Raw genomic sequence first — 22,333 nt, 5'->3', positions numbered from 1 at the left:
AACCTCCTTACTTGTTCTGGGCTATGTTTTCCCTGCTGAATCATCTGCTCCATATTCTTCAGGTCGGGCATTGTTTTCTTTTTCATCTCTGTATAATAATTGTTATTATTACTACTACTACTACTATTACTATTATTATAATAACATGGAGAAGCAAGGTATGTTTAGAGTCAACACAGAGTATTTCCATAAAATCAATGGGACTTGCTTTTGAATGAACATGCAAAATCTGTGATCCCAAGTTTAATTATTTGGAAGTAAATTTCTCCTTGAAACAATGGAACAGAATTTACTTCCAAATGTTTATAGTTGGATTTTAAAGCTATTTCTTATGCAGTTCTTACATTTCCAGTGAGTAGACTATTGCTGGCTAGGATATACCCTTGATTAAAAAAACCCAGATCTCTTCCGCTTTACTGAGTGCATGCAATAACACTCCCAAGTGATGTGTTACAAGCAGGATGGTGTTAACTGACTGGCGCCGCTTCCTGTCTTCCAAGAATGTCTCCACTTTCTCACCAGGACACAGCTCATACCCGATCCTATCTCACAAAGCATCTAAAGTCTAGTTTCTGAACTTCAGGGAAAAACAGAGCAGAGGTGCTTCAAAACGTGAAGAGATCCCAGGGTCAGGGCCGGCTCTAGGTAGAGTCCTGGTGGTGCGGGGCGTCAGGGCGCCGGGCCGGTAGGCAGGGCACTGCGCGGCAAAGCCACGTGGAAGCCATGCTGCGCCCTGCGAGGGCGGGGGCGCCGGAGCAATCTCCGCCCCTCAGCGCCAGGGCGCGCGACCTGCTCAAGACTGCCCTGCCCAGGGTGGCTTCAGGACAAGAGCAAAGAGAATATAACACGGCAGAATGTGATTCGCCATGGAAAAAGTAACAATATCCATTCTGAAGACAAGAGACAACATACAGGTGCACACATGTAGCACTGATACATAAAAGACACCATTAAAAAAAATAATGAAAATTCAGGAAGAAAGACTTGGAGAATGTATGTGGAAAGTGTGCAAGAGAATAGGAGATATTATGGGGTGCCCTCTGACTCTTTGGGCCCTATTTGCATGCGGAGGCAGAAAGGAAACGACTCAGGCCTGCCCCAGTCAGTTTGTGCCATCCAGTCCTCATTATAAAGAGACGAATTACTCAGCCGATTAGGGTACTCAAAGGAGGAAACAAAAGCCTTAGCCTGTGATAAATGACTCCTTGTCAAACTCCTAGTCTGGCAGAATTAATTCTTGGCCAGCTGCAACTAGTGAAGAGTAGAGGAAGCATAAACCACATCTGGGGCTTGAGATCAGCAGGGTATTTCTCACCTCTTCCCCAGACCCTCCCTGTGGGCAGCCCACACCAGCTTAAGAATGGAAGCACATTAATACTTATCTGTATTCCGGGCACTTTACAACTGGCTCTGACTAGCCAGCCATTCATCTCCATCCCAAACATGAGAATGGTCCCTAAACTACTAAAAAAATCTGGGTGTGAGTGTACGTAGAGATGTTCGGCTTATCATGCAGTCAGAGGCTAAAGGTAGCAGGATATCCACACGAACAGAACGGTAGCACAGGAAGTTTCGACATAGCCAGCACATAGTAGTGGCTACTTGATTTCACCCCAAGTCTGCATTTTGAGCTTTGTGGGCTTGGGTGGTGAGCCCGTGCAAAGATGCAATTTCTTCTGTCCCTCCATTGAAGGATTACAAAGAAGAGCCTTCTCTCACTTTCCCAGAAAAGTTGAGCACGTCCCAAAGTCAGCAATGTTTCCTGGTAGACCTGCAGTTACAACCATCTGGCAGCTGTTGGACCATACTTACCCACTAAGCCTGGAATAGATCTCTGTCAAAACCTTCCTACCTTCCTCTTAGCCTTGAGCACATATTGTAAAAGAGCTGGTGATCTGTATTACTAACATGGGAAGATGGGGTGTGCAGGGTGGCGGTCTGCTGCTCACAAAAAACGTGGAAGAACTCTGAGGTGAGGAGTGCTAGCTCCAAGGTGGAAGCATATATACTGCATACAGTAGGCCATGGGTTCAATCTCTGACATTTCTAGGTAAATCTGGGAAAGACTCCTGTTTGAAACCCTGGAGAACCAGATGGACCAATGGTCTGACCTAGTGTAGGGCACTTTTCTGCATTCCACATAAAAGGAGCTGTTTCTGAGGATAAACTGCACAAGAATGTTATTGACTTAGGAAGAGCCAGAGACTGGACTGATCAAGGGCCTGCCAGAACCAAGATTCTCAGTGGCTGCCACCCAATTTATGCCAACATGTGGCACGATGTTGATCAAGCATCTTACTCAGTTTCCCCTAGACTTGACATCTGAAGAACAGGGACAATGCCCCACTCCCCGTTTAGTGAAGATGATGAGCTCACCCTGAGACAGTTGCCATATGCTGGTGGAGTAGTGGTACTATTGCCATGCCCTTTGTCACAAGCTCAAGGTCTCTTGATACACAACACATCCCTGCAGTTATCTGGTAGCAAAATGGCTCCTATAGTCTCTGCTTCTCAGCATGGCTCTTGGCTACACGCCGTGAGCCTTCTCCCAAATATTGCTCTGTGTCCTCCCTCTCTGTCTCAAGTGTGTGATCAAACCTCTAAGAGAGAAATCTTCACACACGCAGGCAGCAGAGATTATTATAGCATCATCCAGCGAGGACAAGGAACAAAAAGCCTTTGATGGCAGCCACATCTAATACTATTATTTCTGAGCCGACTTCCACTTAGTTCAGACATCTCTTCAGAAGCAAGCAAGGGACTGCCTGCCTCTTATGTGCAGGCCAAATACATGCTGCCTGGGAACAGATATGACAAAAGGTCTTGGGTAGGGATGGGGATTAATATGGAAATGCCCCATTTTGCAATTTCCACTTTGGCACTGAGACAGGCCTGGTTCCAGGGCAACAAAACCCTTTGCCTTTAATAAAACGGCATTCTGAATACCACCACAGGTCTGAGGACAATACATGCATGGCAGTTACACAAATGCTCCTGAATATTTATACATTTGGGGGAAATGAAAAAGGGCAGGAAGGAAAAGTGACCTGGTATGAAAGACGGGCTATGAGGAAATGGGCACCTCAAGTTGCCCCTCTCGAGTGCTGAGGCTGTGGCTGACTGTGACACAAATGCCCATTCACACACAGCTGCAGTTGGAACACTGTAGCTCATGGACCCTTGCGCAGGAGCCCATCAAGACGACATAGTCACTGGGATCCCCCAAAGTAATATAGATCTTGGTCTCAATGGCTCAAAACAATATCAGAATTCGTGATTACTGAGATCTCTTGCCACAGCTTCTCCCCAGAAGCTCAGAGGAAATGCTGAGGAGAATTAGTGCCTAATGTTTTTATTATACACAAAAGTGCCAGTCAGACACTTGAGGCTCCAGTTAGTCATAGATCTTCACTTAGCAATGCTGAGCAGGCCCATTACTTCATAATACACACAGCAAAGCCCTTCACAACTCATGCTGGTCCAACTTACCTGGGTCTATTTGCAAGGATGGTCCGATCCATTATTCTGCCCGAGGTGGTGCAGTTAAGTGCCCCCTCCCACACACAAACCAAGGTTCTTTTGACAAGTTATTCTGGTACCTGAGGCAAAGAATCACATAAGCACCCCTCCCACACACACAACACAAAAATAAGTAATTTTTAAAGAGTTAGGTTTGCTGCTCTTTTATGCAACAGCTCATCAATATAAGAGTGTGTCCAGGGTACACTCAAACCCAGAGCTGGCACTAGCTACTTGGCTCCTCCAGCATAATCCAGGACTTCTCACACAACCTCAGTGGCACAAGGAGGAGAGCAAGGCTATTGCAGTTCCTGCCGCGCAGCTGAGATAACGTAAAAATGTAGAGCAAGTTGCAGCCCACCTTGACTCCACACAAGTAGGAAGAGAATAAAAGGTGGGTGGATATACCCTGCTTAGAATTAGCAAGAACACTGCCGTCTGATTGTGACACCTGGAGATCTGCCATAATGAAGCCAACTGTGTTACAGACATTCATTCTAGCTTTAAAAAAACAAACCGGAGAGCAGGATAGTGTTCGATACTTTGTTCACTTTCACCATCTCCCCCTTTCAGCTTTGCATTTAAAACAGATTTGCTCAGTAACCATTGGGCTCTGAAGAGTGGCTTATTGATTGGCTGGGTGATAATTGATAGCAGCTTGTAAAGGGCCCTGGTAACACTTCCCTTCCATTCAGCGCTTCCTCTACCCACTCACACAGCAGTTGTCTAATCACATAAACGTCCTTTGTGGAATTCCACTTTGTTGTGTCACTAGCAGCATCGCTGCTTTCTTGAGTGGGTGGGTACTCAAGAGATGCATCATTCACTCTGGGCACAGGGGGCTCAATTTTCAGAGTCTTCATTCTATGGATTTTTCTGTGCCAATAGAATTCTAAGCAGTTTGTTATAAAACTTATACGTCAAGTAAATATTGATAACCCTACTTTATGAATGAGGAGAAACATGGCTTGCACACCGAGATTCACTGCAAGGTCACACACCGAATGCCTGCTATTAATATGTTTTATTGTGAGCCACTGGGGGGGTTTACAAACAAAAAAAATGGACATAGATTTCTAAAATAAAAAGGCTTCCTATTTTGCAGGCTGAGCAACTTGTTCGTTGCTGAAACCGAAACTGGAAATTTTGGCCAACACAAATTCATGCAATTTGCAGTCATGAGGCCTACAATGCCACAGTATAGACAGAATGTGGTTGGTGATGGCTATTAACATGGAATGCCCTCCCATCAACAACTATCTGACTTTTAGAAGACATCTGAAGGCAGCCCTGTTTAGGGGAGTTTTTAATGTTTGAAGTTTTATTCTGTTTTTAGCGTTCTGTTGGGAGCCACCCAGAGTAGCTGGGGAAACCCAGCCAGATAGGCGGGGTATAAATAATAATAAAAAATTTATTATTATTATTAAGAAATTCAACAAGGGGAATTCAACACAACCGCAGTTCACAGGAGTTAAGGTGAAGTAAGAATGTGACATTTCCTCACGAATCCAGCAATCAGCTCTAGCGAGGACGAAGAAATGAAGCTGTAATAACATTAATCATCTGGTAGCAAAAAGATAGCGGAATGTGATCAAAAGTGAGCTCCCTTCATTGAATGGACACAGTAAGCGCTTGCTGCCTCCCGAGCCCCACCTACTCTACAAACTCCTTGGGCAATTCCCCTCCCCCCCCAACCTCCGCTTACTAAAAGAGATTGGCACATGCAGGGAGGCAAAATGCCCTCCTGGGTCTCCCTTCTTTTTTTTAAAGGATTCTATATTAATCCAATTCTGGGTTTGTCTCTCACAATAGAGATGGATTAGTCTGCAGCTCACCTTTATGTAATAAATAAGGAAAGAGGGAAATACACACATTATTTCACTGTGCTGCTTGTGGAGTAGGCTGAAGTAATTCCTAAGCCTCTCTCTGGGAAATAATAAAAATGAAACAGTAAAAGCTTATTAACAGCCAAGATTAGTATGCGGGGTCTGTGGGGCTTCTTGTGGCAAAACCAGTCCTGTTTCCTCAGAAGGGCTTAAAGAGACGGTTCAGCCTCCAAGCAGTTGCAGGCCCTTTCTCCAACAGATTATAAAACTAACCAGATTTCCCCTCAGCAGAAAGGAAGCCTTGCAGGTAGCTTTTTCTCTCAATAAAACTATTCTGTGCAAGGCTATCAATGAGGTCAGACAAGTGGATGTTTCACCTACGACGGAGGCAGTGAAGCTTTTAGCAGACCTGTCCCAGATGCATGCAAAAGTTGCTAGGAAAATAGTCAAGGAAACACACACTGTGGAGCACCTGCAAACGCAAAGCAAGCATTGCCACTCACCAAAAAGACTGTGGCTTTCTGTGTCACTTTGAGATAGGAGGGAAGCTCATATACCCAAACACTGATGTGTGTACACATTAAAAAGCTTGGTGGAAGATATACCCCCTTGCCATTTGCTTCAGCAGGTAACAGCTCTTATGGCAACTGGCACTGCTCATGTGGGTGGGATTTTGGCAGGATGAAGCTAAACAGTTGCATTAGTACAAGGATGAGCACTAGCACAATAGGGTGTCTCCCTTTCTTCTCCCCCCACTGTGTGTGCCCTGTGCCATCTCCAGATCTGCTCCAGAAGGTTGGGGAAATGCCCACAGGTTTAGGGGGCAAACGAGGGGGGGGAGCGGAAAATGTTTGGTCATACAAGGAGAAATCCTTGCACTGATAGAATGCTCTCTTTAGTGCTATTGTGAATACAGCTCAGTATCTCTCTGGCTGCTCCTACACTATACATTGAGCACCTTTCCCTTCCTCAACAAGTATGCACCATGTGGTACGCAGGGCATCTGGTATTCAAACGAGGTGGGACTGGAATTAGTATGTATTTTTTAATACTTGCAGGGCAATCTTACTCAGAGCAAGTGCCACTGTGCTCAGTAAGGTCTGGCTCCCTAAAAAGTATGTTTAGAACGGCAGCCTTAATGTGTCAGGTTCTTTACAAATCTCATCTCATTGATAAAACTGGCTGGAAAGAATTTTCTTTTTAAAATTAAATGGTGTTTTTCTTATTAAAAAAAATTAAAAAACAAACAAAATGATTGCTTTTTTTAGTCTAGCATGAGCAAACTACTGCCCTCTGGTGGTTAGATTCAGCCCAATTCAAATGTTTGCAGTTCATTTCTCTGCAACTAGAGCATATCTCATTTGACCTTGTCAACCATATTTACCCATATCTACCACTTTCCAGAAGTTTTTGACTACAATGCCCATCAGCCCAAAGTACCATGGCCATGCTGGCTATGACTGATGGGAGCTGTAGTCCAAAACATTACCATGTTGGGGAAGGTCGGTTTAGATTACAGGCATCCCCAAACTGCGGCCCTCCAGATGTTTTGGCCTACAACTCCCATGATCCCTGGCTAACAGGACCAATGGTCGGGGAAGATGGGAATTGTAGTCCAAAACATCTGGAGGGCCGAAGTTTGGGGATGCCTGGTTTAGAATTAACTGTACCGGTAGTACAAAAATCACAAAAGGACTATATGGAAAACCCTGGTTAACTTGGTATCTTTTCAAAATAAGATAAAAATAGACCTGGAAGTCTACAGAATTTAGTTTTCTGAGACATTACTGAGACCAAACTCAACATGACACAGATCAGGTAATTTTCATGCTAATATCAACAGTTCTATTTCTTAAAGCTGTATTCTATTCTCCTGCCAAGGAACTCACAGTCAGCATAAAGGGGTTGCCAGGCAAGGCATTCCGAATCAATGCATCATTCATGTTGCAAGGAGCTGTTCTAATCCTGACTGTGTCTCTCAGTTGCGGGCCGTATCCTCAGGGTGTATGTTCTAGCAAGTTTCTAGCAATGGCCCATCCTTATTCCTTACACCACAGGTGAATACCAATGAGCTCTTCCTGCTAAGAGAAATGCTTTGTGACTGAAATTAGCCATGGGCCTGCCCTTAATGTTGAAACCTTTTGAACTCTCAGCAAGAAGCCACTGGTGGTTAAGGTCGCAGGCTGGGTCCTTTGCACTGACACCTTGTCTTTGACCTCTGCTCCTCGTGAGCTTTCGGTGCCCCTGATTTCAGTGGCCTGCTGGCAGAAGAAACACAGAGGCCTAGATAGAAGGTGTCTTTGATATTATATCAAGGCAGAAGTAGGTCCAGCTTAAAAGCATGTCGTTCGATAAGCAGAAATGTTAAGAGAAGCAGAAATGGTTCTTTTGTTGAAGGCCCTGTCATTTTTGAGCAGTGTGTAGAAATAAACCCTCCAGGGAACAAAGTAACCCCATTTTTGGATGCAAAAGTTTCTATTGATTTTTATTTCAGAGACACTCTGTACATTAGATGACTTTAGAAATGCTCTGGAGTGGAAGGAGCACAATTGTAGATTCCCACACACGGCTACCTCTAAGCAAAAAAGCTTTATGAACTCCTACATCGGCTTTCAGCAGACACTGCCAGGATGCCATTTGTACCATTAACTAATCCAGTTGTGTCAAGGAAGCCCTTACTGCCCCTGTTGTTCCAGTGGAAAGTGGGCTACAATTCTGCCATGGAGCAAATTAACAGAGAGAGAGAGAGAGAGAGAGAGAGAGAGAGAGAGAGAACTGTGCTGGAACCACTCATGCCATCCCTTTAACACACATACCAAGCCTACAGCTGCAGGTTATTCAGTTAATAAGAACAACTGACTTCATGCCCTTGCTCACTGGGTGTGGGCTGTAGGACCATCAACTGTTTACACTGGTTGCTGCAAGGGTGGCTTTTAGAGCTATGAAGAAGGCCAACTGGAGGAAATGTTTGAAAGCAACAGCAGCTCTCTCCAGTCCACCTCATAGTCTGCGGTGGGGACAGGGACTTGAGCCATTGGCCTATGGAGCACATTTAATTATAGACCACACAGGCAAAGAACAAAGTGTGAAGCCTGGGTGAATTGTCTGGCACTTCCCGGAGGCCAGAGAAGTTCCAGTAATCGAACTATCTGTGCATCCCTTCTCTTTTCCTGCCTTATAGTATGCCTGTGAAACCCATTTGCTATTGGCACAAGAGACAATAGGGTGGGGGTGGGGGAATAGTGCCATCATGGATTCAGCACTGGCGTAACTAGGTATCCTGTTTCCATGAAACAAAGCGGGGGGGGGGGGGTTGCCTTCGTGCAAAGAAGACCACCAGGAATGTGTGTGTGTGTGTGTGTGTGTGTGTGTGTGTGTGTGTGTTTAAACAGGATAAGCTGATATTGTCTTTTAAAAATGGGAATGCATTGCAGGGATGTGGTTCTGCTGATGTTCGCTTGGTTTTCTCTTCTGATTGGGAATCCTTGTAAGAATAAAAACACACACACACACACACACACACACACACACACACACACCTTCAAAGTTGTGGCGGTGTGCGTGTGACTCATCAGATCTGCAAATAGGTGCCCATAGTATTTGCATAATCACTGTACAGATGACACATGCTATGCGCTAGCTGAACCCATAAGGTATGGAAATACTAGCTGGAGATAGAGAAGAGAGAGAGAGAGAGAGAGAGCGCCTTGTACTGTTTTAAGGACAAAATACTGCAGCATCCACATAACAGATGGACAAGCTGAGAAGGAAGGGGGGAAACTTTGGATCTCTGGCAACAAATGAATAACAACTGTGTATTTATCACTCAATATCTGGAAAGTCGAGGCCAGAATTGACAAGCTCTACAAGAGAAGACTGAGCTGGGCCAAGCAAACCTGTTAATGCCAACCTGATGTCCTCCAAATGGTTGGGGCTATGGCTTCATCAGTCCAGCCAGCAGTGTTGAGCTAGGTAAGACTGCTGGGAATTGTAGTTCCAAACCTCTAGAGGGCACCAGGTCAGGGAAAGCTACACTATGTTCCAAAACAGAAAACCTCAGCCTTCAAGAGCAAACGGCAGCTGCTCCCCTTGCCTTTGCCCCTCCCTCTTAAACAAACAAAGCTGGATTCCCACAAAACCTGAGAATTTACTTGGATCAGAGTAGCCTAGCTCTGAATAGCTTCCTCTATATATTCAGGAAGTGGGGAAAGTGCACTCTGCTTCAAGAAGCAAACCTTGAAATTTTTTCCATGGGTCCAAAACAAATACAACATCAGAGAGAGAGAGATGGAAACTTTTACCCTACCATTACAAAATTCTGTGAAGCATTAATTTGCGGGGGCCTTTGTGAGAAACACATTTATAATAGCTGTGGCACGGAGAAACTGCCTGGACTGGCCATAGCTCCTTCAACAGAGTGCTCTCTTTCTCCCACCCCCAACCCCCAAATTTCTCTTTGCAGCTGTAAGAGAAGAACCTTTTGGTCTTTTCTGCTGAAGAACACAGAGGCCCTTTAATCTGCCACTGCTTCAGGCACACTAAGAAAAGGGTGTGTGTGTGTGTGTGAAAAAGTTGATTTATTCAGCTTCTATCAAATCTGTGCTGTCCTTCACATTTTGAGACCCAGCTGCAAACTGCGTACCAAGAAGATTGTGAGAAAAAAGGGTTTTTAAACTGCTAGCCTGAGGTTGCTGCTCTGGTCCCTTGGTGAGGAGTCAGGATTGGCCCTGTGGGATTGGTACCACAGAAAGCCATGCATGTGTGCAGCCATCTCCCCCCTCCCCACAATGCTAGTGGGAGGAGCTGTTAAAATATGCCATGTCTGGAAGAGGGAAACAAGACACCCCTCCTTTCAAGAAGCACAAATGTGGCTCCCAGTGGCAAGTCCCCCCCCCCACATCTTCAAACTCAGCAGCTTCTTGAGACAAACTTTGTACATAGTTAACAGCTAAGATGCCAAAGCAGCAGCGGAAGAAATTCTTCCTTTTTAAAACAATCACAGCGCTATTATGTTGTCTCCCTAATAATGCCTTCAGAGGGCATTGTGTTCCTTTCCTCTGGGGCTTTAATTAGCTCACTTCGACAAAGTTGGCTAATTATTTCTTTAACACTGTGCATCCTAATGGGCTCCCTTTTGTTTACAGCATTTATTATCAGCCACTGCCTTGGTTCTCCCCAGCCTCATTTCTCTATCTGGCTGCCTTGGAACAGCTTTTCTTACTCTCGTTGGGATTCAGATATATTCATTACCTCAAACTTCTAAACAAAAAAACTAGCCCTCTGTAGCCAGGCATCAGGGCTGTGTAAATGGCTGCATGCAGTTCATTCTACCTGTGGGTGAAAGATAGGCACAGTAATTTTGGAGCAATCCCTCACCCACAGTATGAGTGCAGCTATGTAAGTGGTGATATAAATAATTCCTGCAATGGAGTGAAATACTGAGATCTGTATTGCAGACCAGTGCTATCTAACCTACATGATCTGGAGTCAGCAATAAAGCAGCTAAGTCTGGGAACATCACCAAAGTAGTATTTGGGGTGGCAAAAACCCAAGCAGGCAGCGAAGGGTTTCACAAGGGCCTATCCAGCATTTAGCAACCTTATTTCTCATTTGCTTTGTATGCTACAGAAGCACTGGTGCCGGTAAAAAATTATTTATTTTATTAATGTGACAGTAGTTTTGAAAATGTTCCAGTTAGCAGTGCTGGATAAGAGACTCTTAGCTCCTGAGCACAGAGGAATGTGAGACACTGAAAGCATAAATAATTGTTACTAAACAATGAAGAGAACAATTCGTGGATTATTTCTCTTTCACTTATTAGCTACTTGCTATACTTTCAACAGGCCAGTTCCTAACCTTTTAGCGAAAAAACAAATGTATTGTCCTTCATTTTCCTTTTATGATCTTTGGGTGAAGCAGCCATGCTTAGGGAACTGGAGTCCAGCAAGCTTCCCCTTGGTTTGCAGCTCTAGAGCAATCTTTCGCCAAGGAAATGTCATGGGCTAGCTGGATGCAGAGGAGTGGCGGGAGGCACCAGCTAGCGAACCCCAAGGAGGTATCAGAAGCTGAAGAGGCAACAGGGTTTAGTGAGCAGGAAGATCTATGGCAGAGAGCACTCCAGAAACAGACACAGAAGCAGAGGCTGGAGAGGAGGGAAGCTGAGAGGCCGAGATTAGGCAGGCTGCTGAAGAAGCCAAGGAGTCTCCCCCTCCTGCTGTGACCAACTCCCCTCCCCACTGTTCTCCCAGAACCCACAGAGGAGCATAAACATTGCAAAGCTTGTGTTTTGTAATGAACAAGGGCTGTAAGGAAGGGCAGACAAGCCAAATTACAACAGAAGGGTGTCCTGTAGCACAATGTGTTACTTACACCCAGGAAGAAGGGACGAAAACAAATTAACATTGAATTATCTCCTTGAATTTTGTTCAGCACAATGGCTTTAAAATGGGCCTCAAACGATCCATATGGCTGCTATTCTCTCTAACAATTACTCTCCCTTGTGTAGCAAAATGCAATGTAATTGGAAAATAAAAATGGTTTTTGTATACATCTAAACAAGCGTGAAGTATTAAGAGAACCTCTCAGCCAACATGTTCAGAAATATCCTGAAATATGACTTCCTTAAATTTGCACAAATTCAGAATGCAGAGAGGGAGGGTACTGCATATTGGAATGCTACCCACATAAAAGCTCTCTCTGGCACATAGAAAACGAGCATTTGATGAAGAAGTGAGGCTATGCCAAACCATCCTTCTCCGACATACAGGTTTTCTTCATGGAGGAAGTGTTTTGTTTATTTCATTTTGGTTGTCAGTTTGTTGTTCTTGTTGCTGTTTTTACATGGAAAAGCACTTGAACATGCAATCACTCCATCTGCAACTTGAATTAGTACAGTCCAAGGAGGGCTGTGCAGTGTGAAACTTCTGGATGTGTAGTTCACTTCTCATGCTTTGCATGACTGCATTTGGTCTACAGGCATGATATGGGAAGTCGCCACTGTAAAAATGTGAAACAAGAATCAGGAGTTTTTGTTCCATCAGGCTTTTAATTAGATGAATGGGAGGGTTTTCAGGGTGGGTGGTTAAAGGGTTGGGACTATTGTTAGAGAGGAAAATTTGTATAAGTAAATGAATTTACCCTTTATGGTTATGAATTCTGGAAACACACTTACTGTGCTCTCTTCCTATCATCCACCCCCTCATTGATTTCTTTCTTTCTTATTTATTTTTATTAACATGAACACATAGAAAATACAGTAAAAGTGATAAGTGTAACAAATAAAAATGCATATAGAAATAGAAAAAATAAAACAGAGGAACAATGGGGAGGAAAACCTGGAAAGCATTGATTTCACCACTATCCCAGTTCTTTTTTTAAAAAAAAATACCACCACCCAGAATGAAAATAAAATTCCAGGTGTTATGAAAAGCCAATATATAAGGTATACATATGTTGGAATACCTAAGCAGATTCATATTTTAAAGCCTTGTTCTTCAAGACTTCTACCAAAGTGTGGGGGCCACAAATAGGGTCAACAAAAATGGTTGTGTTTCTAGCAAGAGAGAAGACTCTGCCTTTGCCTGAAGTGCCTCATACCGATCTCCAGAAAATTAGGCTGCAACAGTAAAATGTGTTTGCCTCTGCATGAACACATATATTCTCTTTAAGTCCTACTCTTCCCCAGTCTCTATATAATCAACATATTGTTAAATGTTATGATTTATTGCCTCTGCACAGGACTCAATTAGCATTTGTGTCATGTACGTGGGTGTGTAACATAACGCAATCTCCTCAGCTTACGCTAATTGTTCTGCATTATTTTGAGTCCAGTGTTGTCGTTATTTCCTCCTCTGTTCTGAAGGTGCTAAGACCTCCCATATTCACCACTACCGAAATGAGGGGAGCACAAAGGGCAGGTGGTGACACATGCCGTTTCCCTTCCACATACATGAACCTCTTGTCGTACACAACCTGCCTGGGGAAACTGGCCCAATGCTGGGAACAGCCAATGTCTGAATCATAAAGCAATATATTGCCCTAAAGGGACAATGAATGCATAATAACCAACATTACAGGGGAGCTAACATAGCAGCTCTGCCAATATCTCCCTTTTACCCTACGAAGAAATGCCAGCTCCAATGAATCACTGCTCAAAGGGCAATCACGCTCAAGCAAAAAGAGACTCATAACAATGCTCTATGTGTGGCAATCTAGGCCCTTTACATTCACAGTGATATTTACCAAAGGACACATTCTGTGGCCACAATACTGAGCATCACCGAGGCCCTACGCAGCAGGGACTGCTTTATATATATATATATGTATAGCTAGTGTCACTATTTATCTTGACCCTACCTTATGTTAACTGTCAGTGACAGCAGACCCCTGCCCCATTGATCCGTCTTCAATAGGTTTTTGTTCCTGCCCCTAGATCCCCAAGCCAGGAGAAAATATGGGTTGCAGCAATGGAGGAAATTCCATGGGAGAAAGGCAAGGGAACAATATGGGAAACGGTGAAAATGGGGTGTGACATAGCACGCTGGAAAAAACGATAACGTTAAGGTGGTTTCCTAGAGAGATTTTTAATGTTTTAATTTTAATGTTTAATGTTTAATGTCCGGGTGTATTGAATTATATGTAACAGACTGAAAAATATATCTAAGCCACCCCCTGCCTTTGGGTTAGAATAACAGTCTAATCAATAGAGCAAACACCCTGTCCCAGGCCTTCAAAGAACAGATCAGTGCCTCACATCCAAAGGTATGTTTGCATCTAGTCTATAATCCCCAGGTAAGAAACTGACAAGTGCCTGCAAGTGTGTGTGGCAGCTCACCAATGGTAAGTGCATGTTTTAACCTAGTAACAACCTGTGGCCTTTTCCCGAGACTAGAGGTGTGCCAGGGTGGGCGGGCTGTTCCTCCCTGTTGCATGGGCTTTGGAGATGCTTAGGAAGTAGATAAATACCTCAAAGACTTTCTACCATCTTCAAGGACAATATGAGGTCAGGGAGAGCCCCTTCAGGCTCCAGAGAAAAACAAGGAGTCTCTCACTGACCTTGTCCTAGGCATGCCTGTGAGGTCCTTACAGCTTAAAGCTTGGCGGGGTGTGTGTGTGAGAGACCTCATCTATGAAGTTGCTCCCAATACCATGAAAGAGAAGCCCCCACTACCGCCAAGCTCAGAAGAGGAGAGGACAGGTGGGGGTCTCATCCACACAGTGACACAGAACTTCAGAGAAACTCAGCATGACATCAGAGACAACACCTTGCCCCTTCCTCTACTGCAGTGGTGGTAGACCTCCAGCTCAAAGGCCTAATTAGGTCCACCAGGCCTCTGTGCAAACCACCCTCACCTGCAGGGCCGGCTATAGGTAGACATCTGGTGGCGCGGTGCGCCAGGGCGCCGGGCCAGTAGGCAGGGCGCTGCGCGGCAAAACCACGTGGAAACCATGCTGCGCCCTGCGAGTGACCTCCGCCCCTCAGCACCAGGGCGCACGACCTGCTCAAGACTGCCCTGCTCACCTATTGGTTGTGTGACATAATATGCTCTAAGTACCTAGGATTAGGAACCACTGCATTTCCTCCACTGCCCTTCTAGTATGCAGAGTAATCACAGTGATGTGGCAGAGATATCTCCATCTCCCAAACAAAAACTGTTAGGAAACTTATTTTCTAATTAGCACACAAAACACAGAAAGCAAGAAGCCCGGCACAAGTGAGATTACCATCTGCTCGTCCTCCTGGCTCTCGCTGGAGTCCTCAGCCTTCCTCTGAGGAGAGGATGCATGGGCCCCCGCCGCATGCCTGCCAGGGTCTGTCACCTCGCCCAGTCGCTCACCATCTGCAAAAGAAAAAGCCGATGCACCGTAGGGCATGAGAGGACAGCAGAGAAGCCATGGCCCCTACCAACCCATACCCCACAGCCATCAAAAGGCAGCAGCTCTATACTTCAGGTTCAGAAGTTAGAAGAGCTCGTGTGCCTCATGTCTCAAGGGACATAGCTGCCAAGTTTTCCCTTTTCTCGCGAGGAAGCCTATTCAGCATAAGGGAAAATCCCTTAAAATAAGGGATAACTTGGCAGCTATGCTCAAGGGAGGATTCTGAAAGTAACCAGGTCATGATCTAGCAGCCCACATTTATGCCCTCTGTTTCTGACATAAACAGATACAGGACTAAACAGGTTTTGGAGTTGTTGGGGTTCTTTTGTTTTAAACCTGACAATTCTTGAAAATGCCTCCAGTACTTGGGTCACTAATCACCTTCGGCTATCTCAATACCTTTCCAGGTGGTCAATTTATATTGCAGTAAAGTGCCACCATTTGGTATTTTGAGTTTTGGTATCTTCTTCCTCAAAGCAGAACCTTTGTTATGGGGATTTCACATTTTCTTCAGTACTCCAACTATACCAGTTTCTCACTGGGAAACTGTTTTTTTATTATTATTATTTCTCCTCAGGTAGAGAAGGTTATTCCAAGGTCTGTGTACAGTGCTCTTGAACAAATGCCATGGCTCCTTATTTTGCCTACTGCCTATAAACTTCATTAGTGACCCTCACCCTCAAAGCTTACACAATCTTGTGACCTTTAACGCATACACTCTCTCTCTCATATGGTTGTTTGTTTCTCCCCAAATTTCTGAAAGGTTCAGTGCAGGGGCGTAGGAAGGGAGGGGTGATGGGGGCGCTCCGCCCCAGGCAGCGCGATCCTGAGGGCGCCATGGTCGCTGCCCACCCCGCCCCCAGAACGTGCGCCAGCCCCGCCCCCAGTGCCGGAGCATGAAGCCAGTTGTTCAGTGGTTCAGTGTTCCCCATAATATACTGTTTTTTTAGAAAGCAGGTTATAAACATGCTTATTTTTCTTACTCAACAATGCACCACCACTGCATTAATCTACTTAAATTTTATTTTGAGGGTTTTTAAAAAAATTATCTGAAGGTTGTGCATTTCCAGCGCAGGAGGGCACATCTCTCCTGATTACAAAAGGGCAGGGAAAGATTGAGAGAGATGCATAGTGAGCCCAGATTCCCTGCAGCAAAGCTTCCCAGTCTCCAACTGGGGGGCAGCTGGAATATTGTGTGAGTACAGTAATAAGACTGGGAAAGCCCCAGTGACAGCTTTGGAAGGCCACTAGCAGCAGAAAATAGGGAGAAAGTTTTCCTATCATACGAAATAAAGTGCTATTCACTCAGATACCGTGTTTCTCATATTATAAGACATGTCTTATATTTATTTTTCCCTCAAAAAAACACACTATGGCTTATTTTCAAGGGATGTCTTATTTTTTTTCCTCCTCCTCCTGCCGCGGCCGGCATTGCTGCTGCGCCTATCACTATGTCTTATTTTCGGGGTATGGCTTATATTCCTTGAATGCTAAAAAATCCTGCTATGGCTTATTTTATGGGTATGTCTTAAAATATGAGAAACAGGGTAGCAAGCATCAAACCCTTGTTGTAACATTTTCATTAGTATATTGCCCCAATTAACATTCCTGGCTTCATTTTCTCATAAGCTTTCTTGCATTCCTAGGTACAGGGATATGAAGCCCTGAATCCTAGCAGCTAAACGAGCCCATCTGGAGGGATTACAGACACTGCAATTATTAATGAGAAATCATGATACCATCATCAACTTCATGTAAACATCTGCTGCTTAGTGCACTGAGTAGTGGTATTCCAATCTTCCATACCAGACTATGTCGGTGCAACAACATATGTGCCTAAGCTGCTATGTGCTAGCTACACAAGCAGCCCCTTCCGGGCGGAAACCAGCTCCCTGCTCCCCACGGGCATTTGTGAAATGCCAGAACAGATCAGTAAAAACACCTGTACAAATTAGGAGATCTCATTCATCGCACCAGGCTTTCTTTACAAAGAGACTGGCGCCAGAGTAATGGGACATGAAAGAGGAACAGCGCTTATAGGCATTTACTGACCAATTAAAACTACCAAAACACTTCCTAGCTGATATCATTTGTTTGCCCAATCATAATGCAGACAGTGGATAATCACTCCTACCTTCCACTACAATTCTAGCAGAACAAGAGGCTGAAGAGCACAAAGGAACGAAAGCTTCATTCTGCAGCGACCCCACCACCCCACCAAGTCCCTCGTGCACTATCTATATTACCCCTCTGGTGTAGTACTCCTCACCCCCACCCTCATCCTGGCAAGTTTAGTCAGGATTCCCTGGTGCCCATTTGAATGGAAGATGCTGCTGCCCACCTCTGTGCCCCTTTTTGCAAGGAGCCATTTTGAATCGGAGGCCCAGCACTACAAGTTGTCTGAGATTCAAGGTGCATGGAGAAGAGGGGAATGTCTCGTTCAGAGGTTGGGTGCAAGTCCGCAGGAAGGGGTTGCCCTGGCACCAGATCTCAGAAGCAGATAGCTTGCAGTTAGGCGAACTTGCCCTGACTCGGGGGGCGGGGGGCGGGGAGGCACTGTTTTTGCAAAAGGCTCCTTCATTACATTATGCTAAGCAGCTTGCTTGGCTCATCAGTGTCATGTTTAATTATATCTAAAGCAACTGTTACATAAGAGCAAGGATAAACTCCAGCCAGAGCACAGACTGCTACAAACTCCTTTCCAACACATGGCCATGTGCTCAGTGACAGAGAGAGCACGAACACCGTGCAACACTGGCAGAGCCTCACATCCTCTAGCAGCCCTTTACCTTTCCTTTGGCTGATGCTCCACAATATACAGTAGTCTCTTGTACATGACCTGTCTCTTAGGAGTAACGTGTCTTTCTTAGGCCTTCATGGCACAGATTGGGGTGCAATTAAAAAAGGGCTGAAATATTAGGTGGAGTCGTGAGATCAAAGCTTCAGAAGAGTGAGGGAGCGTTTAGAGTTTTGTTGTCTTTGTTTACACAATGATAAACTGATGTCAATTATACTAGACAATTGTATTCCGGGGGGGGGCATTGTACTCAAATAAAGCTTGATGTGAGATGCATATGTCCCCTACTCACCCCAGGTAGGTTGAGTACGTCTTTAATACAGAATCTTATAGTTTCTCTGAAAGTGGTGTCTGTGGTGTGTGTGTGTGTGTGTGTGTTTGGCAAGGGCCTATGCACAGGAATAGACATACATATCACAAAAACCCCAAACACCTATTTCTTCTACCAAGATACAGATCTTTTTCATAGGGACACTGTGTGGTCTTTTCTTCCTCAAATCAGTATCAACTCTTCTTCAGTTGCACCAGACTATAGAACATTTGACCAAAGAATGTTATTTCATAGGTGAGAGGGGGGGCGGGGTTAGCAAATGGTCAATTCAGAAAATAAATCAAAACAATGTCAACTTCTGTACTATAGCTCAGCATTAAAGACTTAAATGCTGGGATAAAAGGCAGCATAATATCAACTCATTATCAAATTGATGGGCAGCCTTTTTCTGGATGGGTGATCTGAGATAAACACAAAAAAGCCTGTATATCTCAAAATGACACTTTGGTGGGTGATTTTTTTTCCTTTGGGCACCTCAGCTAATCAAGCATGGGACTCAAAGCTTAATGACACTTGTTAATTTGGGCCCAACAAAATGGGAATTTAGTTTTGAAAGAGACTGGTTCCTAGTCTGAATTATTCCTACCAAAGGCAGCTGAGGCAGGAAGGGGCATTACCACTTATTAGGAGAGGGTTTTTCTTAATTGTTTACACTTAATATAGCACTGGAGCAATGTGCTTTTCTGGAATGGGATTCAGTCACAATGTTCTCAGGGCACATGGCCATAAAGAGTTTCTTAAACGCAAAACTCCCAATTACTTCGGGATGCTTTTGCAATGCCTATCGCTCCCACATTTTTATAGATGAAGGAAAATTATTTCCATTGAGTTATAAAGCACGATGCAACAGATCACAACTGGGACTGTCATTAGCTTTAAAACCCATTTGGGGAAGGTAAACGGCGCTTCCATGCGTTGCTCTGGTTCGCCAGAAGCGGCTTTGTCATGCCGGCCACATGACCCGGAAGAAGAAGAAGATTTTGGATTTGATATCCCGCTTTATCACTACCCAAAGGAGTCTCAAAGCCACTAACATTCTCCTTTCCCTTTCTCCTCCACAACAAACACTCTGTGAGGTGAGTGGGGCTGAGAGACTTCAAAGAAGTATAACTAGCCCAAGGTCACCCAGCAGCTGCATGTGGAGGAGCGGAGACACGAGACTGGTTCCCCAGATTACGAGTCTACCGCTCTTAACCACTACACCACACTGGCTCTCTGAAGCTGTCTGCGGACAAACGCTGGCTCCCTCGGCAATAGAGCAAGATGAGTGTGCAACCCCAGAGTTGTCCATGCCTGGACCTAACGGTCAGGGGTACCTTTACCTTTACCTTTATCCTGAAGAAGACAAGATTTCAGGGAGATGTAACAGCTGCCTACAAGTATATGAAGTGGTGTCATGTAGAAGATGGGCTTTTTCTATAGCTCCAGAGGGCAGTACAACTAGTGGGTGGGTGGAAACCACAATGAAGCTCATTTCAGAGGAAGATTTGGAGAAATGTAAGAGCTGTTTATAGATATGGCCTCACCTTCATGGGAGATATTTTAGCAGAAACTGGGGTGTTGTATTTTCAAGATTGCAGCACTGAGCAGGGTATATGTGTGTAGATGACCACTAAAGGTATTTTCCAATGCATATGATTTGAAGTTTTAAACGAATACAAGAGCACAAATATTGTATCCATGGGCCCTGAAACATAACAGGTAGCATATTCGCAACTTGGTTAGGTTATTATTTTTCTCCTTGTGCCACAGGCACCACCACTGTCCTCGATCCTATAAAGTTTCAGGTTTCAAGAAGAGCCACAGAAGGGAATTGCCAAGGGTGCAAAGTGAACGTCATTAAATTATAGGAACTGAAGAAAGACAGGGAAAACAACTATTGTCCAAACGAACATCATCCCATGGCTCATTCCAAGACAGTTAAAGCTTGAACTTCAGAAACCAGGTTTACTCCTATAAACTGAGGAGACAAAGAGGGATGTAAAAAATGATCTGACCTCCAAGGCTGCAATTATCAGCACTGTATTAGGAAATACCATTGAGCTCAGTGGGAATTGCTTCTGAGTAAACGTGCTTAGGATCATACTGAAAAGATGTTTTCCCCAAAGGTCTTCCTGAAGTTTGTGTGTTCAGTTCAGAGTATGCAGTAACTGCAGGCTCTGAGAATTATAGCAGAGCCTCAGCAGACTCTCCCAATCTGTCCAAAGAACCCAGACATGGACCAGCATGGCACTCTCTGCCCAAATGAACAGCTCTGCAGAGAGTGACTGTCATGCCCAACAGCTTGCAGATTTACACCTTTTTTCTGTGTTCTATTTTTGTCTTACTGCTGAGTCACACAGTGTGGAACGGTGTAGAAAACGGCTGCCTGGACACAGAGACTCCAGCTCCAGATATGGATGAACCCAGCAGATTCTCCTGCAAAGCTCAAACACATATTTTCCCTGTGGTGGATTTTTCCTAGGTCAATATCAGAGGTAGAATTCAGAATCCATTTCAGCGTGCTCTGTAGAATGCCCTTGACACATCCACTGCACAATTTGGATGATGGATATAAGTGCACGACCCTTGCTCACCCCTAACCTTTGCCGAAGGCAAGGTCAACTCTGTGTCCATGTAGCCATGAAACTTTTTTTTAGAAATTGCACTGTGAGCACACTCATGTTAAGGAGTTTCCCCAAAAGGGTAGGACGAATCACAGCAGCAGATTAGACTCAGATGGACGCAGCCAGGAGGTTTCTTAGGACACCTGGACTTGGCTGGGCTACAGGCATCACAGACGGATCCTAATTGTATATTGGCAGGAGACTGCTCTCCTGTGTAATACGAATCTCTTCACCAGAGAGCTCCCATCGCTCAAACTCACATTTACCACACTTGAAGGGCGGGAAGGACTCAATAAATTGCTTCTGGGAGGAAGACACTGCAAACAGAGCCCTCACTCACACTAAGTGGATTGAAAAGGCCTATCCACTCCATGTATTGATCTCTGCCTACGATTTGGCACAGACAAGACACCTCTGGCGTTGAAGGGACTGAACACAACTGGGGGCCTACAGCCTGGTACTGCTGATCCAGGAAAGTCTTGGGTGGCAGGTACACCCCAGACAGATACACACCCAAGCATCCGAGTCACTCTCTTTCAGTCACAAAAGATATACAACTGGTTCTGAAATCTGTATCAGGTTTTATCAAGGATGTACACAAGGCGTTCATATTTTTCAGACCTAAGAAAGAGGGTCCAAGTTCTACTGGACTGCAGCTCCATTATGGATTCTTAATTGTTTGATTTCACATCAGTTACCCATAGAACATGGCTACTGAAAACCCTCAGAGCAACAATGTATCAAAAAAGAGATTAAACTTAACCAAGCAACATATAAATTACACATACTGTATAAATGTAAAAACGACACACAAGCTGGCAGAACCGAGACAAACAGCAATGATAGCTCATACAACCAACCAGGCTTCACCCAAAGAGACCTGCCGGGAAGGGGGAAAGTTCATACAAACCTTTAAGAGTGAAAATAGAGCTAGCTTAGTGTGCTTCTTTGGGGAAGACGTTTTGCAATGAAGATGCCACTACTGAAAAGGCCCTGCTCCTAGTTGTCAGTAATGAAAACTCTGACATAGATGGAACACAGAGCAAGGCCTCTTGAGATGACCTCAGTGTACCAGGGTCTGTGTAGGAGATGATGTTGTATAATGCAAGCTAGGCAAAGGCAATTTAGGGCAAAATATTAAATTCAGTATTTTGAATTTTGCCCAGAAACCAAGAAAAAGCCAAAGATATCTTAGCACTGTTATTACATGCTCCTAAAAACCCACTGCTGCATTTTGGCTAATTAAAGTTTCCAAACAGTCTTCAAAGGCTACCCCAGTAGTCTAAAATCCAGGTACCAGAGTATGCCTCATGATAGATAGCCAAATCACCATTTAAAGGAGTGGCTGTAATTGGTGAACCAACCAGCTAAAAAATAG

General features: G+C 44.6%; 1 protein-coding gene across 2 annotated transcripts in view; it reads right to left on the bottom strand.

The window, feature by feature from the left end:
- Nucleotides 1-22,333, bottom strand: part of B4GALNT4 (beta-1,4-N-acetyl-galactosaminyltransferase 4) — a 158,525-nt gene that overhangs the window by 58,231 nt on the left and 77,961 nt on the right. For both annotated transcript variants that reach the window (XM_035122823.3, XM_088665422.1), the window contains exon 2: nucleotides 15,069-15,184. In XM_035122823.3, coding sequence (XP_034978714.3) covers nucleotides 15,069-15,184 — 116 coding nt within the window. The remainder of the gene's footprint in view (nucleotides 1-15,068; nucleotides 15,185-22,333) is intronic.

This window comes from Zootoca vivipara, chromosome 1 (assembly GCF_965207765.1).
Source record: "Zootoca vivipara chromosome 1, rZooViv2.hap1.1, whole genome shotgun sequence".
Taxonomy (NCBI): Eukaryota; Metazoa; Chordata; class Lepidosauria; order Squamata; family Lacertidae; genus Zootoca; species Zootoca vivipara.
Note: the sequence above shows the minus strand (reverse complement) of the source record. Positions and strands in the feature narration are given on the sequence as shown.